General features: G+C 51.1%; 2 protein-coding genes across 2 annotated transcripts; both read right to left on the bottom strand.

Annotated features, from left to right (window-relative positions):
- Positions 1-2030: 2030 nt before the first annotated feature.
- On the bottom strand, positions 2031-3978 carry BROUX77_001459 (uncharacterized protein; the record flags this gene model as incomplete). The annotated part of the gene is made up of 6 exons (XM_073745891.1): positions 2031-2164; positions 2286-2684; positions 2754-3102; positions 3290-3373; positions 3500-3672; positions 3930-3978. 6 exons carry the CDS (start codon positions 3976-3978, stop codon positions 2031-2033), a joined length of 1188 nt encoding a protein of 395 aa, XP_073609694.1.
- Positions 3979-12140: 8162 nt separating this feature from the next.
- On the bottom strand, positions 12141-15644 carry BROUX77_001458 (uncharacterized protein; the record flags this gene model as incomplete). The annotated part of the gene is made up of 1 exon (XM_073745889.1): positions 12141-15644. The coding sequence occupies one exon, from the start codon at positions 15642-15644 to the stop codon at positions 12141-12143; it is 3504 nt and encodes a 1167-aa protein (XP_073609693.1).
- Positions 15645-15935: the final 291 nt, after the last annotated feature.

Here is a 15935-nt window from a genome sequence, read left to right as displayed (position 1 = left end):
CTCCGTCTTTATGTGGGTCGGTTTCCTCGGTAGCTACTAAGAATCAAAACACCAAGCAGCCTACCATCACGAACAGTCATTACGCGCTCTTTTTTTTTCGGTGTTTTTTGAGTGGTTAAGCACAAGGAGAGTGAAGGCTTTTCATCGGCGAGAAATATCGCCACGAACTGTGAATTGCTGTGATAAGTTCTCGCAACTCGGGTCCTCCAAAACCTCCCACCCGAGTAAACAAAGACCTCGGGCAAAACAAACAAACATGTCCCCACCTTGGTGTCCCTCCAAGCCCACCGACTTGTCAACCGCGCGTGCACTGTCTTGATTCATCCATTTTACGGCTCTATATGTGAAGATGATAAATGAAAGAATATATTAACTTAATTAAGTGAAAAATCAAAACTCGCTACAATTCCATAACTCATCGTAAATTACCAGAAGATCAGAGGTAGCATCACTTTTATACCTCTGATGGAGTTAGGAGAATCTGATATCGTTGTGGGAGAGAATGAGGGCAGGGATCATGCCCTGATGATTGTTGAGAAATGGAATTGTGGATGATGACTCATCCTGACAGCCTCAGCGGTTGAGTAACCCTAAGCGCCTCGCAACACTATATGCTAACAATTGGTCATTTATCTTCGTATCATTGTCATACCGAAATCCAAGGTATAAAAAGGTGTGGGTTGACTCCTGTCCTGCTTGCGTGGCAAAATACGGAATATATGTCGTACGGTGCTAGGTGCAAGATGATATTCAGGGAGTCAGTTGGTTCAGTCGTCGTTGTCTTCTATTATCTCCTTCTCCAGCCTCGTTCCATCTATCGTGATAGCTATATACAAGTACAAAGTGGGATATCACCAGGGTTAGCACCAAAAAGTGCTCACGTGACTAAAACCCTGTGCATATACCTTGCAATCATGGAGTGATATTTCAACAAGATGAAAAAGAAAAAAGGAAAAATAAAGCAAATAGGCAGTTAGAACACGCACACGCACACGCAGACAGGTGAAGAAAGAGGGGGAGAGGAAACATGATAAAAAAACACCAACTGCTCCACATCTAACTCCGAGCCATCGTCAATCCATCCGTTCATGGGTAGTTTGCAGCCCTCCAAATAAAAAAAAGCGACTCCCAGACACATTGTATCTGCAACAAGCAAGAGATCACCAACAAGAGTCAGAAGGCAATGGCAATGATTTGTGCCTGAATGTCAACTAACAAATGGCCAAATTGCCACACCTCTGGTTCTTGTCCGGGAACACAAGCACAGTGTACCCCCCATGCACTTGACTTCCACATATCGCGGCTCCCGGAGGTCATACATGCATGCATGCGTCAAGTCAGGTGCGATTTGTCAAGGAAAAGAGTATTGTAGGACATAGGAAACAAAGGCGAGATGAATAGACAACGACGAAGAAAAAAAAAAAAAAGGAAAAAGCAGGAATTGAAAAGACGAGAAATGAACGTAGAAAACATTAACAGTAGCACTAAAGCGGCCAGATGAATCGTGGAGAGGATGGACTATCGCTCGATTGAAAGGGCTTAGGTTATCATGCGCGTCGTTCCAGTCTGTCATTGTTGTGATCTCTGCGCTTATTGCCAAGCATATGAAGTCCATGGCCTACGGGAATGAAGGATGGCGCTCAAAAGATCCTATAAAAACAGATAACATCAAGATATGCGGCAAAGATCACCCCAGCCGTTTTTTGGTCTTCATCACGACGGAGTGTATGGCCTGAAGCCAGATAGGTGCACAGCTCCGTTGACAGTCTGGTTGTCAAACTGTGGTGCTTCAAATCATACAGCAGGAATAACGTTCAGGGATTAATGAAGATTTGCTCCCAAGGGGAGCGTAAACCTTAATCATACAGCGATAGACGGGCAGACCCTCTCCCCAGCATTCATAACGGCTAGTTTTACTTTCTGGGGCCGTTATGCTAAGACGTTAAATGCTGCGTCTGCACAGGAAACTTTAGGCCACATCTGAAGAAAGGGTTAAATCGAAGGCTGCTCTTAGTGGTCGTCGGATATTCTCAGTCAAGACGAGCCGCCATTTCTGCTTTCGTCAAGGGTGTCAAGTTGTCGATGTCGAGGCCCTGGGAGAGAAGAATTGGGCGGATGTGTGCGGGAACTAGTTGGTTGTTCAACGCGGGTGCGATTGACAGTTCTGTGGCGATGAGTTAGGGGTTAAGCTATGCGTAGTGGAAACAGTGGATATAGACTATAATTGGGCGATTCTGAAAAAAAACCCTTCCGAGAAAGAGAGTAGGGGAGATGGAAATACTGACCATGGTGGGTGAAGTTGAATAGGTCAGGAAGCTCTCTTAGTTGACCAGATTGGTGACGAGAGTCGGGCAACTTAGTAGCGGGATCCCGCAGCTCATCAAAGAAGGGATGCACCATGGCATCAATGGCAGAAAGACGCTCGGTAGGAGTGTACTCGAGTAGCTTTTCAATCAGGTCAATGGCATTTGCGTCTGCCTTTCGGAATACTTTATGGAACGGGTGGGGCTTTATCTGAGGGAACTTATGCTCCATGTAATTGGGGTTCATAGTCCGAATCTGCTCACGGGTAGGAGTGCCGAGGACCTTGATAATTTCCACGAGTTGGTCGATTCCAGATTCACCGGGGAATAGAGGCTGTCCCAGCATAAGTTCAGCCATCACGCAGCCAGTGGACCACACATCTGTGAAACGAGGCGATAGTTAGTGTGGTGTTAAAAACAGAGAGAGCATCATAGCAGCTGTCTTCATACCAATCTTAGTAGTGTAGTTAGTAGCACCGAAAATCAGCTCCGGTGCACGGTAGTATCTTGAGCAAATGTAAGACACGTTGGGTTCATGTTCAACCAAAATCTTGGCGCTGCCGAAATCGCAAAGCTTCAGAATACCAGTCGTTGGATCTAGTAGCAAGTTCTGAGGCTTAATATCACGATGGCAAATGCCTTGCGAGTGGATGTAGGCGAGGGCGCGGAAGAGTTGGTAGGTGTAAAGCTTGATTTCGAGAATGGGCATTGTGCTCTTCATTTTGGTGAAAAATCTAGAAGCCCTATAGACAGTCTCGGGGACAAACTCCTGGACGAGATTGAGGAAGACTTCATCCTTCTATTTGATGGGAGACATTGGGGAGGAGATGGTTAGCGGTCGGATGTATGGGTTACAGGCATATAGGCCATCTAGTGAACTAAAGAACTTGCGGATGTAGAAGGAGGTGAAGAAAATGATGGGGAGGGGGGAGGGTGTAGATGTGGATGGAGGTGCCGTGAGTGTGTATTTGCTGTTTCATTCATACCCGTTCGCCATTGGAGAAGAAAAAGGCCTTGAGCTGGACAATGTTGGGATGGCGGACTATACGCATGATTTGCAATTCACGGTTCTAAAAGCGAGTTGAGCGTCACGAGGTTAGCGTATTGGCAAGTTAAGGCAAGGCGAAGATGACTGGAAATAGGACTGGGGTGATTGGTTGCCGGTGAATTGAGTATCACATGGCTGAAGCCCATACTTTGAAGCGCTTGTCTTGGAGAACACGCTTAATGGCCGCATCCTCTCCCGACGGGGTGAGTTTGGTCTGGAAAACAACACCGAACGAGCCATTGCCGACGATTTTACACTGGGTGTATTGCAGTTCACGCGTCTCGCCAGTGATTCCATCCTGGACTTTTTCGCGAACAACCTCTACATGGCAGGAAACGGGCACGTGTTAGCAAAGCGTGTGTAGGCGCGAGAAAGCGAAGGGGTGGGTGTGGGTGGTGAAGCTTCGCAGCGTGATTCGAAAAGCGAGGAAGCCGCGGCGTGAAAGGGTTGTTCTGCTGGCCTTTTGGGCAGATAAACAAACAGAGAGAAGGTGGGCGAGGGTATGTCGAAAGTCGAGCAGATTGCCAGCTCAGCTTCCGGGAGTTTACAGGAGTTTGTTTAGTTGGGTTTCGTCTTACCACCTATGCGAAGGTTACTGAAAGGACCCGACCGAGAAGTAGACGACATGATGGCAGGTGGAAGTGGAGGAAAAAGAAGCGGATGGCCGAGGACGAAAGCGGGAAAAGGCGAGAGCTGTAGCGGATTCGTATGACTGTCGATGATGAGTCTCCCTTTTGCTTGGATGAAAAGCCGATAGAGAAAGTGATGGTGATGGTTTGTGGCGGAACTGTGGATGGGACAGGATGGGCGGGTGCAGCGTGGTGGCCAGTACGGGAGGGGTAACTTCTGTGGCAGAAAATGGGTTAGAAGTCAGAAGTCAGAAGTCAGGAGGACCCAGAAAGGCAATGCGGTAATGAAACTAACGGGGTAACCGGATAAACGAATTTCAGCGGCACGAGAACAAGGCAGGGGCAAGGCAGGGCAGGAGCAGGGTAGAGCAGGACAGAGCAGGAAGAAAAGAGTCAAGAGTGTATACTAGTACAGCTGGCGGGGTGGTACTTGTTTGTGTATGCGTCGAGCGTTGACTGCAAGCTTGAGGCGTCAAGAGTGAAGAGAAGAAGCTTAGGTAGGCTTGGGTAGGGACATGGATATACCTTGGCTGCACGCTGGCAAGTGAAGTTAAAAGGGAAGTGGAAGTGGGCGGAGGTCAAAAGGCCAGCCTAGCAGTGGACACAGTAGAGCGCAGAAAAACAGTACTTGGGGTTAACGCCGCAGCAAACAACGAGCAGAGAATGGGGCACGAGGGAAGCAAGAAATATGAGATGAAGAGAGTATAGTATCAATGGTGCTGTCCGCGAGTGGAAGGGGGGAAGAAAGAAGGGGGGAGGGGAATGGAAGTAGCTTCTGGGGTGACAAAGTAACAAAGTACCCAACTAAAGAAAGAAGAAGTTGTCTGATGCAGTGCAGTAGTTAATACAATACAAACTAACTATGGCGGAGAGGGTGACCTTGTGACAAAAAAAAAGGCGGGGACTACTGGCGGGTTATTGAATTTGATGCTGGCGACGGTGGCGGCTGCTGGATATTATTGAGTTAGTGCACATGCACATACATACATGACTACAGAGAGTTAATTGGATTTGGCACAGGTAGATCCACAGCTATTCCATATTCTGTGGGAGCTGGCCAGGGATGTTGCTGTCTGCCGAGCTTGCTCTGAGCTAGTTATGCAGCAGAACGAGGTTAAGGCCATCCCGAAGGCATGAGGGCGGGATGTGGAAGGCACGAAGACAAAAAAGGGCAGTCGGGAGCTGCTCGACGGGCAGGAGCTGCGGCTCTAGCTACCAATACAAGAAGTAAAAGTATGCACAAGTGCCCAGGTGTCCGAAATCCGCAAGGTCCCATCTGTGCACCTTTTCTGCCAGACTTGTGGCCAACAGCTAGGCCGGGGCCCAGCCCGAGCCCAACTCCAGGCAAGTCGTTAGTTATCAAGCTTTTCGTGAACATGAACAACATAACATGCCAGGGTCGCAGCCATCAGCCCGCAGCCCGCAGCCAAATCCGGACCAGTCAGAGGAGCAGACGAGATGCAAATGCAGCTTCAACCACCTCTTGGTTCTCTCTGCTCATACCACCAAATGGCAGTGCTTGCAAAAAGGATAACTGCGGTTAGTTGCATGTGCTGTTGGTACTTGTACCTATGTACATACATACAGAGTTATGTACATACACTAACCATGCCCAGGCTCTTCAGCAGAAAAGGGCGTGTGGGGCGGAGCTTATGCCGTTTTTTTTCATCTTGTTTTTTCCAGGTCGCAGGTGCTCCACTTGATCAGATAGGCTAGAAGCTGCCTACAGTTAGTGAGCTAACAAACCACCTGTATTTTGCACCTGCTATTCCATGCTTGCTATTGGATGGAGTATTTCGCTCATAAATCTTGTCTCGTGTCGTTCTGCTTTTCTCAGGGTTAGTTGGTGTCGTGTAGTTACAGCTGCGTGACTCCACCGTAGTCATCACTATGTCCGAATCTCCTTACCCACTAGCTGTTTTTGCCTTGCAGACCTCTAGACTCCCCCTGTGTCTTGTCTGGCTCGACAATGGCAGCCTGTCCTCGCAATTTGAACAAACACTCGTCTTCTGCACTCTTTAGTTAGCCTGTCCTTGTGCAAAGCTGCATGTCACCCATGTCTAGCGGAGTGTGTAGAAAGAAGCCTTCGTCATGTGGTACAGCGACAGTACAGGATGCATACATCTTCACACACACAGACACACGCACACAATAAGCACACTGTTCACTCGCTCGCTCGACTCTGCCGCTGCCTTTGCTTAACCCTGTTTGGCCCAACCTTCCGAAACATAGTGCCACCTGATGTATGTAGGCTACTGTCAACCGCCCTGTGTGAAAGTGGCCTGATTAAGGCAAGACAGACGACCGACAACCACCCTTGAGTTTGGGACTGTCTGTAACAGACGCAACGCATGATGCGGTTGTTTGCAGGCTAGAAACCCAACCCACATCCATCCCTTCCCCTACCACGAGGGAGTCGACACATTTTGAGCCGCCGATTTGCGAGGATTTACCAAGCCCAAGGGCAAACTTGCATGCATTTGTGTCTGCGTATGTATGTACATACATCCATCACTAGGTAACTAACTATAGTTCACTTGTTGGCGAGTTACTTGAGCTTGTATACTTGCCTGTCAGCCAGCTAGCCAGCCTTCTCTCGTTCATGTGTCGTCATACTTCGTACAAGTAGCATGCAACTACGTATGTGCTATTTGCAGACCCGTATCCTGGTGGCTCTCAAACCCTCGTAAGGCATGGTCCAGCCATGCTTCATGGCTTTGCCTAGTCAACTAACTAGTTAGTTAGAGGAAATTGAAATTGCAAGGTCCTGGAACTTACAAGAGATCTCGTGACCACCAAACTGACATGGGCATACAAGAATGTGCAGGCATAGGGATTGTAAAGGGATTGCCAACAAAGTAGATGCGAGCCATGCAGGTATACATATGTACATATGTACATATGTGTGCATACACGCATGTGTGTGTACGTATGTATGTATATATGCAGACACACACACGCACATGTTGCAAGGGACACTTGGCCTAAGGGGGAGAAGTCACTCGACTCGTACCGGTACTTATAAAGGTACTGCACGTCTGCCATTATAGATGTACTAATACATAACGGCTTATACGTGCAGCTGAATGAGAATCCATCTGCACATGCATCCATCCTCTCCTCTGTGGTGCTGCCAGGACGACCTGCGTTGTGGAATAGCAGCCCAAGCCAGCACAGAAAGCGTCGTGAGGATATATCCAGGGGCACATCGATCAGCCCTCGCCTTTGTGTTTCTTTTCAGGACTTGTTTACTTAGTTCCCGTTCCTTGTCCCTCTGCTTTGATACCTGCTAGGTGTGTTGTTTTCTTTTCTCTCGTTTAAAAAAAGCAAAGATCAGTTCTTGACCGCAAGGACGAAATCGTCCGTGTCCACGATGCGGACTTGCCCCGCTTTCTATGCGCCTGCTTGGGCCTGAGCTGGCAAGCTTGGGTCATGGGCAAGACTGGCACACAATGAGAAGTTCATGAGCCATTTGTCGGCGTGGTTGACAGGCGATTCTTGAGCAAAGTCATTCCTGGGCTTTTGTTGAGTTGCAGGCCGCCACGGTCTTTGGCTTAGCTTAACAGGCATCCAAGGACAAAGGGAGATGAAGATGAGATCACACAAGATAATCGAGTGTATAACCCCAGCAGACCCTCCTCCCTTGTGTGCTTGTTGCATCGGTAGACTCCTTCACTTCTGTGTCTTTCCTTGCTGATGTTCTAGATTCCTTCTTGTTTCTCTGTGCCTAGACTCACTACTACCAACATCCCCATTCTTGTTGCTTGAAAAATACATGTATCTGTACATGTGTAGCCATCTCATGCTCGTGTCTCCCTTTCAGCAGCACAGCACTAGGGTTTGAGGAGGAGCCGCACATGACGGTTAGTGGACATTTGTGCATACTTGTAGCCGAAGCGCAAGCTGTGTGCAGTGCACCAGTTATCGCTAACTAGCCTGCTTATGTAACTTTGCCTCGTGTTTGAACTCGGACCTATGCCTCCGAAGCCTCCAGAGGCGTTTCTGCGTGCGTCGGCGTCGTTGGCCGGTGATTTGACCAGGCGGGGAAGATGGGGCGGGGAAGCAAGCGCACAAAAGTGGGACACTCTGCGTTGGTGAACATCCTTGGAATTGACGACTCTCTTCTGCGTCTCTTGTCTTATACACTACATACAAACCACTACAAGCGCATAGCTAACTCACCACAGCCAACTCACTGCCACAAATCACTCTCAGTCGAATCGTATCTGGCCCTCTCTTCTTGAAAACTGCCTCCGCCGGCGGTCCAGTATGCATATACTCAGGTCCTTGTATCCATAACTATATTCACAGGCTTATGTGTACTTTTGCCATTTAGACATCTTCACTTGTGCATTGGAGCCTCAAAGAATCTGCAGCGAGCCGTCAAATGTCCTTTCTACACTCGGAATACTGCATTCGGCCATGCCAGCCAGCTGTGTATGTACATAGATATGTACAATACGTATCCAGGAAACTCGGCAACTAACTATCCATTTAGCATTGGGTTAACTTAGTTACCTGGGGATGTGTATAAAGTCAAGTGTACATACACAATGGTACTTGCCCGTACGTAAATCGCATTTCTTCATCCATCTTCCTGCTTTTTGGCCTGCCATTCGGTTTTCTCGAATTCCTTTGTAGGGCTTCGGATCCGAAGCCGACCCACACACGGAGCAGGACACATCAAATCTCTCAATTCCCCTGTATGTATGTACTTGTCCGATAGGTATGACCTCTGGCTTTGATCTAAAGGGAGTGATTCAGTTGGAATGTATGTACATGTACTTACTTGGCTGTTAGGAGAGTTGGTCTTGAGCCTAATTATGTATGTGCTCATGTTGTATGAAGACCCCTGACCGAGCGACCCACCGTCCATATCCAGCATCATCAAGCTAAAATGGTCACGCGACGTCTTGTCTTGACTAAAAGAGGTCACGTGTATGGATTATTACGGCCTGTTTGTCCAAGATGTTCATGGATGGTTACTCCCAGCCCAGGTTTCTTGGCTCGTGTGACGTGAATAAAAAACTCACCAATACGTCAACAAGGAGCAGGTCTGCCTACTTTGCTTCTTCCCCATCTATCATCACCGCTGACGATTACAAGTGCCCTTGCCATATTCTACTTGCCACGGCGAGCTTTCAAGTAAGTGTGGACAAAGTTCATTCATTTTCAAGGCTAGTGTATGTGTGTTATATGCTTCCAACTGAGGCCAGCCGGTGCTTATTGGTTCTGCATGAAGGTTGAAGATAACTATAGGGTACATATGTGGCACCTATGCAGAGTTATAAGAAGAGCCCATACCAGGGATACCTTCAGGGCTAAAATGTCAAATATCGGCCCAAAGCTGATTGAAACTGACTGAGCTGCAAATGCTATACACATTCATATATTTATATACGATAGACACCATCTTTACGTCGAGAGTGAAGAGGAGAAGTACAAGGTATTCTGATTGAACACAGTTATTCTTGGCTTTTTTCTCGTTTGCTGGGGTGGCTGAAACTTCCTGCCCTGACAAATCCCAAGCGAGAGCTTACAGTTTACCTCCCAAAGAATTCAATCAAGAAAATTGCTTGCACTAACTCTCTTCTGGAAGATGTTGAGATCAAACAAATATTTCGCTAGTTATTACGTCTATACTATCGCTTTGTGGTCTGAACATCGGCTTCTTGACAAGACTATGAGAACTATCATCCTATTTTACATACAGGCGCATCAGTCAGTATCTCGCACTAACACACAAACGTAACTCCATATGTGCACATATAAATACATGGTACTTTCACTTGCGCAATGTCATATCACCGTGTCAACTGTGTCCGTAACCACCACCTGTTATATATGACCGACATGCCCACCAGCCCACAGACCGCTCTCTGCGCTCCCAGGACGGGTTCTCGCCAGAGATGAATAATGAAATGTGGGGACTATGCAGCTCAGGCTCGCCAGCCAAAGAAAACATGTCCTGTTTATGTGGATTTTCCCCAGATCACTTTGCCGTCGGTGCGCCATTCTCGGTCTACGGTCCTGATCTGACGCTTCTGGCGCAAGCTGTGCTGAGGTTAGAAATTGAGACAATTGGCCATGGGCGACAGCTTTACGGGTATCTCTCAATACCATTGTCTTCCCAAAAATCAATACTACTACGCGTGGTAGTTCAAGTAAGGTACAATACATGTTTAGTTGCCAATGCTACAGGTCTATTCGCTCATGACTTAGCCGATACGCAGGCCCCTGCCCTGCTCCCTGAAACTTCCCTGCACTTTTTTGTTACCATAGGATGCTGCTATGCGAGTACTTGATATGCGCTTTGAGAAATACCCCCTGTGGCTGTATATCATACTTGTTTGTAGATGTGGGAATTTAACAACGGCCTATTAGCTACTAGAAGGTTTGCAGTACAGTATGACTGGGCCTACATTGTTTGAACACTGAATTTGTATTTGCTCAAGACATGGACTGCTTATTGATTGATAGTGATTGGTGTAACCCGACCTGGCTATGCATGTTGGCCCTTGTCGTCGTGGACCTACTCCCATCTCTCCTTCCGTTTGCCTCAGTTCCAGTACCAGGTGATACGTCAGCCGATATCTGTCTTCGTTTTCACACCCAAGTATCGATTTACAAGCAGTTTCTACACTGTCTCTGGGATATTCTTGTAGATGAGGCTCAAGTGTTGATATTGTCAGCATGCCAACCCTACAAATAGAAGCATCTTAGGGTTGTGCTCCTCTGACTACATCGGAATTGCCTTCAACTCGTTCACGTTCTAACATCACAACTCGCCACAAGAGGAACGCTATTGTAAAAGTTCCCAACCTAGTGGAAGCTGAACGACAAAAGGCCTCACTTCTCCTTTTCTTGCTCGGACTAGACTTTGCTTCTAAGCTTCACTAGGCATTCTCCTCCGACTACTACTTGACTCTAACACAAGACATCGATGGGCTTCTGAGCATAAAAGGGCTGCTCTCTCTCTCTCTTCCATAGTATCTAGAATAGAAGGTATCGATAATCGTTCGCCTTTCTTCCCCTTCATTGAATACATTCTCTATCTTTGAACTCTCTGAACTTGTCCTGTACGGAGAAGTATCCGGAACGTCACAACAGTGAGTCCTCCTATTAAACACTGATACATTGTCTCTATTTAGGCAGTGTAGATATCTACACTTGTATGTAGAGCTCTCACTCAAGGAGCTGCCGCCGTTTCCTTTTATATAATATATCTCAAGGCATGTCGCTGTCGAAGGAAGCACTCAAGGAGTTGCATTGGGCTTGGGTGCATGTTTCTGTTGCATGCTTACGATGATGCAGACATTCCAAAGCATTCCTTCGTTACAGTAGGCGCATCAATTTAAAGAGAAAAGGGCTGTGGAAGAGGAGGCATGCTTGAATGCAGCTATCAGAGATATAGAGATCGCATTGTGTTATCGAATCATGAGTAAGGCCCACTTTCAGCATCTTTGAACAAAAAGAAGCACATGATGGACGCTACTAGTAGTACGTTCATACTGCCAAGTGATGATAAAAAAGGACAACATGGCACTCAACGGCAGATATAACAGCACACTTTTGAGTGCGGCGTTGAGATTTTTTATGTGTCTGCCTTACCAGGAGTAGCTTAATTTTGGCTTGACTTGATTTGATGATGATGAAAGTCTTTATTTACCTGTCTACTCGCGAGGGACTTGATTTGATTGTCTATTGTGTGTGTGCGATTCTTTATTTCACCCGTTTGCTGGCGAATACACCTGCTAAGCACGCCGCCTCAAATCTGCCCATAATTCTATCCCACCACGAACGATTTCTTGATTTCTTGATTGATTGATTGATTCTTTATTTACCTGTCTACTCGCGAGGTATTCTCGGCATGCGACAGGGGACTACAAGTAGTACCAGAAATTACACGCAGAAACAGAAACCCAAAATCCAAACCATGCATACAGAAACCCCCCGCACGAAGTGTAATGACTAAAGTGTGTCCACCCGCCCAGCCCAGAGGCTGTCCTTTGCTTGTGTGGCCCCAAACCTGGCCTAGAGTCCTGGCCTCGCCGCTGATGCAGACCAAACATAAAAACAAATACAAAGGAAACAACAAAGGGAAGTACAAATAAAGAGAGAAACAAGTAGGAAAAAGGAGGTGATGGTAGCGCAAACGCGCTAAGGGGGAGACCCCGAGGGTACGCCGTCTCCAGGTGGCAAAGGGAGCGCGGGAGGGGCCGCGTCTTGCGCCTGCGTGTCCGGCCTCATGCGGCGGTGAGCCAGCAGGGCCGTGGGGGCTTTGGCTGCTTTGGCGGCCAGCCAGCAGGCTCCGTGCTTGGTACCGATCAACTTCTGAAAGAAGCTGCTGGACACCCGCTGTGGGTTGTGGTGGCAAACCCAGATGTGCTCTGGGCTCGTGTCGGCTCCGCAGAGGGGACAGGAGAGCACGGCGTCCTCGTGCTCGAAACGGCGGTGATAGGCCGCAAAGTCGCCGTGTCCTGACAAAGCTTTCAGTACCGCGCGGGCGAGGTTGCGATCGGTCTCGTCAAGGAGACTTGTCCAAGCTTTCTTCGGGGCCTGCACCGGGCGGCGCAGGTGAAATCTGGTGTTGCGACCCTCTGCCTCCCACCAGGCGCGAAATGCAGTAGTGACCCGGGCGCGGAATTCACTGCGTGCCCAGGAGAGTGACATGCCTGTCCTTGTGGCGATTATGTCTGCGCCCCACCCGGCTTGTCTGTCGGCGAGCTCGTTGCCCACGACATCGGAGTGGCCTGGAACCCAGATCGCTTCCACCTCAATGACTCCATCTGGCCACGGTCTTGGCCGCGGATGGTTGGCGTCGGGACGTAACCAGTCCGCGCAAATTGTTTGGGCTCTCCGAAGGTGTTCCTCGGAGGTTCCGGGCTTGACGTCCCGGGACGTGAGTCTACTCACCGCTGCCATGTTGTCTGAACAGATCCAGACTTTGCGGCACCGCGGTTTGTCCCGCAGGTCGACGGCGGTTATGGCCTCGGCAATGGCCAGCACTTCGGCGTCGTGCACCTCGGCGCGGAAAGGGACCGGGCGGTTTCCCGAGAGCAGGACCTGTCCCCCCTGGATAATTACCCAGCCGGCGCCAACCCTGTTCGGACTCAGCTTCGAGCCGTCTGTGTATAGCCACAGGTCTGAGGGGGGGGAGGAGCGGACCAGAACGAGGTGTGCTGCAGCGGCAGCCTCTTTGTCACCCCGGATCGGGGCCCGGGTCGAAGGTAGCTTGCCCTTGCACGGCGGCGGGGAGCTCGTGGACAGCTCGTATGGAAGCATACTCCTGAGCTCACCCAGTATGCCCCACATTGGCCTTATGGAGCCGAGGGGGTGGTTTGGCGGGGCCAGCGCGACTCTGAGAGCAGCCGACCCAAGGAGGTTGTCCAGCGCATAGCGCATGGGAGGGAAGCCCGATGCGAGGTTGTATATTGCACAGGGTGTGGTGCAATATAGCGGCAGGGCGGCGCGGAGGCCCCTGCGGACGGTGCGGTCGAGGAGCCTTGAGGCCCCCAGTAACCCGCGGCTCAGCGGAGCGTTGGGCGGGGTTGGGCGCCACCATGTGGCCGCAGCGTAAGACAGCTTGGCAACCACGCATGCGCGGACCGCCGTGAGGGCGCCCTTGATCGGGGCGCCTTTCCAGCACCCGGACAGAATCTGGATGCCGCGAATGGCCGGTGCCGTCCTCTGTGCCACGTCTCGGATGTGTGGCACGAAGGAGAGGTTTCGTGACCAGCGCACGCCAAGCCAGCGCAAGGTCTCGCGAGGGCTAACCGCCTCCAGCGTAGAGCCGTCGGAGAGTCGCAGGCTTGGGTTTTGTCCATGACGCTTGCGCGTCACGTGAAGTAGTTCGGACTTCGTCAGGTCGAGCGCCATGCCGTTGTCCGTGCACCAGCTGTCAACGAGCTCCAGAGAGCGGGAGAGAACCGAGCAGTTGCCTTCGAGGGACGAGTCTGAGTTGACTAGGCAACCGTCGTCAGCGTACCCACGGAGAGTGCAGGGGAGTGGCATCTTGAACAGCGGCGACATGAACAGCATGAACAAGATTGGGGAGATGGGCGAGCCCTGTGGGAGGCTGCCACCTGTTGGCTGGAGAGCGTCGGAGACGCCGTCCAAGGTTAGGGAAGCCCGCCTGCCCGCCAGGAACGAGGACACCCATCGACATGTTCCAGCCGGGCACCCCAGGTCCGCCAGTCGTTTGACCATGCGGTTCGGATGCACGGCGTCGAAGGCCCCCTTGATATCAAAGGTGAGGACCGAAGACTCACCCCTGAGGTCGGCTGTGCGCTCGAGAGAGTGCGCCAGGCGTAGGCACATGTCCTCGGCGCTGCGCCCCGGAACCGCACCGGCGTAGTTGTCTTGGATGTGACCTGCCTCCAGCGCCCAGCACGAGAGACGGCGGGCGACTATCCTTTCCAGGCACTTGGCCAGGGTCGGGAGCAGCGAGATCAGCCGGTAGGCCCGTGGCGACGAGCGATCCTTCTTGTTGGGCTTTGGCAGGGTGATCACCTTGGCCTTTTTGAAGGAGGCAGGGTGGTGGCCCCAGAAGAAGCTTGCGTTGAACAAATGGGTGACCTGCCGCTTGAGGGAGGGCCAGGCCAGTTTCAGGACGTTGTTCGAGAGGCCGTCCGGGCCGGGGGCAGTGTTGCGCGGCCTCCAAAGAGCAGCTTCCACCTCGTCTCTGGTGATTCGGGCGCGTGTCGGCGGGGCTTCCGTCCTCGAGCCCCGGGTCCTCGGTTCCACCTGCAGGGCGGGGGATTCGATGTCCCCTGGCCGGGCGGAAGGCATGTGCACGCTGCGAAGGAGAGCGATCTTTTCCGTGGTGTCTTGTACCGTGGCCTCCGCTCCGTCCGCCGGCGATAGTGCTGGGGAGTGGCGGTGCGGAGCTTTCGTCCTCCATTTCACGATACGGAAGAGGTCTCGGGTATCAGTGACCTTCGCCAGCAGGTCGGCGTAGAAAGCCCGAGCCGCGCTCCTGAGTGCGCGCCTGAGGCGCTTCTTGGCTTCGCGGCGTTCGGTCCTGGCCTCTTGTGCTGCGGCCTGTGTCGTTGCCTTTTCCACCCTGTTCCGCGCTGCGCTTTGCTCCGCACGCGCGACGCTGCACTCCTTGTTCCACCATGGGAAGCTCTTGGCCTTGCCCAGAGACTTGGGCGTTGATGCGACCAGGGCGTCCAGGATCACATCCTGTAGCAGTCTCGCGAAGTCGTCAATGTGCTTTTTTTTCGGGATCTGGCCGTCTGACCTCCGGTACTCTCTCACAAGGTCGTCCAGGCGAGCCGCGCCGGCCTTGCATGCCGCGTCGAACTTCTTTTTGTCAAGCTTATCCATGAGGAAGCGCCCCGCGGGGCTCGGGACCACTGTGTGCCCTGGCAGCGGGATGGACACCAAGAGCGGGAAGTGGTCACTTCCGCATGTCAGATCTTCCCGTAGCTCCACGCTCGCCCCGGTGACAAAAAGAGGCGACGACATTATGGTAAGGTCTATGACACTCCCTGATTCGTGGGTTGGCTCCCCATCCGCGTTGCCCAGCAGAAGGGCACGCTCTTCCATCCAGGCCAGTAGGAGCTCGGCGTCGTTGTCGTCCGTGGCGCATCGGGGGTCCCAGGCACTGTGGTGGAGGTTGAAGTCGCCCACTACCACAGACCGCGGCCCTGGCTGCATGCTGGTCAGAAGACGAAGCGCCTCCCCTGTCCTAGCCGAACCTGTCCCGGCATTGTAAAGGTTTACGATGCTGTACGTGTGCCCCCCGATTAGGACCTCCACAATGATGACATCCTGGTGTTCTTCCCTCATGTAGGCCTTTTGGAAGCGAAGCCCGTGTCTTTTTGTCGAAATGTATGTGGCGACTCGGGGATTCGAGCGCCAGTTACCCTCCGGGACTATTACCTGATAGGAGGGGTGCCTAGGGAACGTTCTGTTCCCCGGGTCTGCGCTAGACGGGGCCTCTTGGAG

This window comes from Berkeleyomyces rouxiae, assembly GCF_048999995.1.
Source record: "Berkeleyomyces rouxiae strain 22BRR77 chromosome Unknown BrBRR77_ptg000001l, whole genome shotgun sequence".
NCBI classification, from domain to species: Eukaryota; Fungi; Ascomycota; class Sordariomycetes; order Microascales; family Ceratocystidaceae; genus Berkeleyomyces; species Berkeleyomyces rouxiae.
Note: the sequence above shows the minus strand (reverse complement) of the source record. Positions and strands in the feature narration are given on the sequence as shown.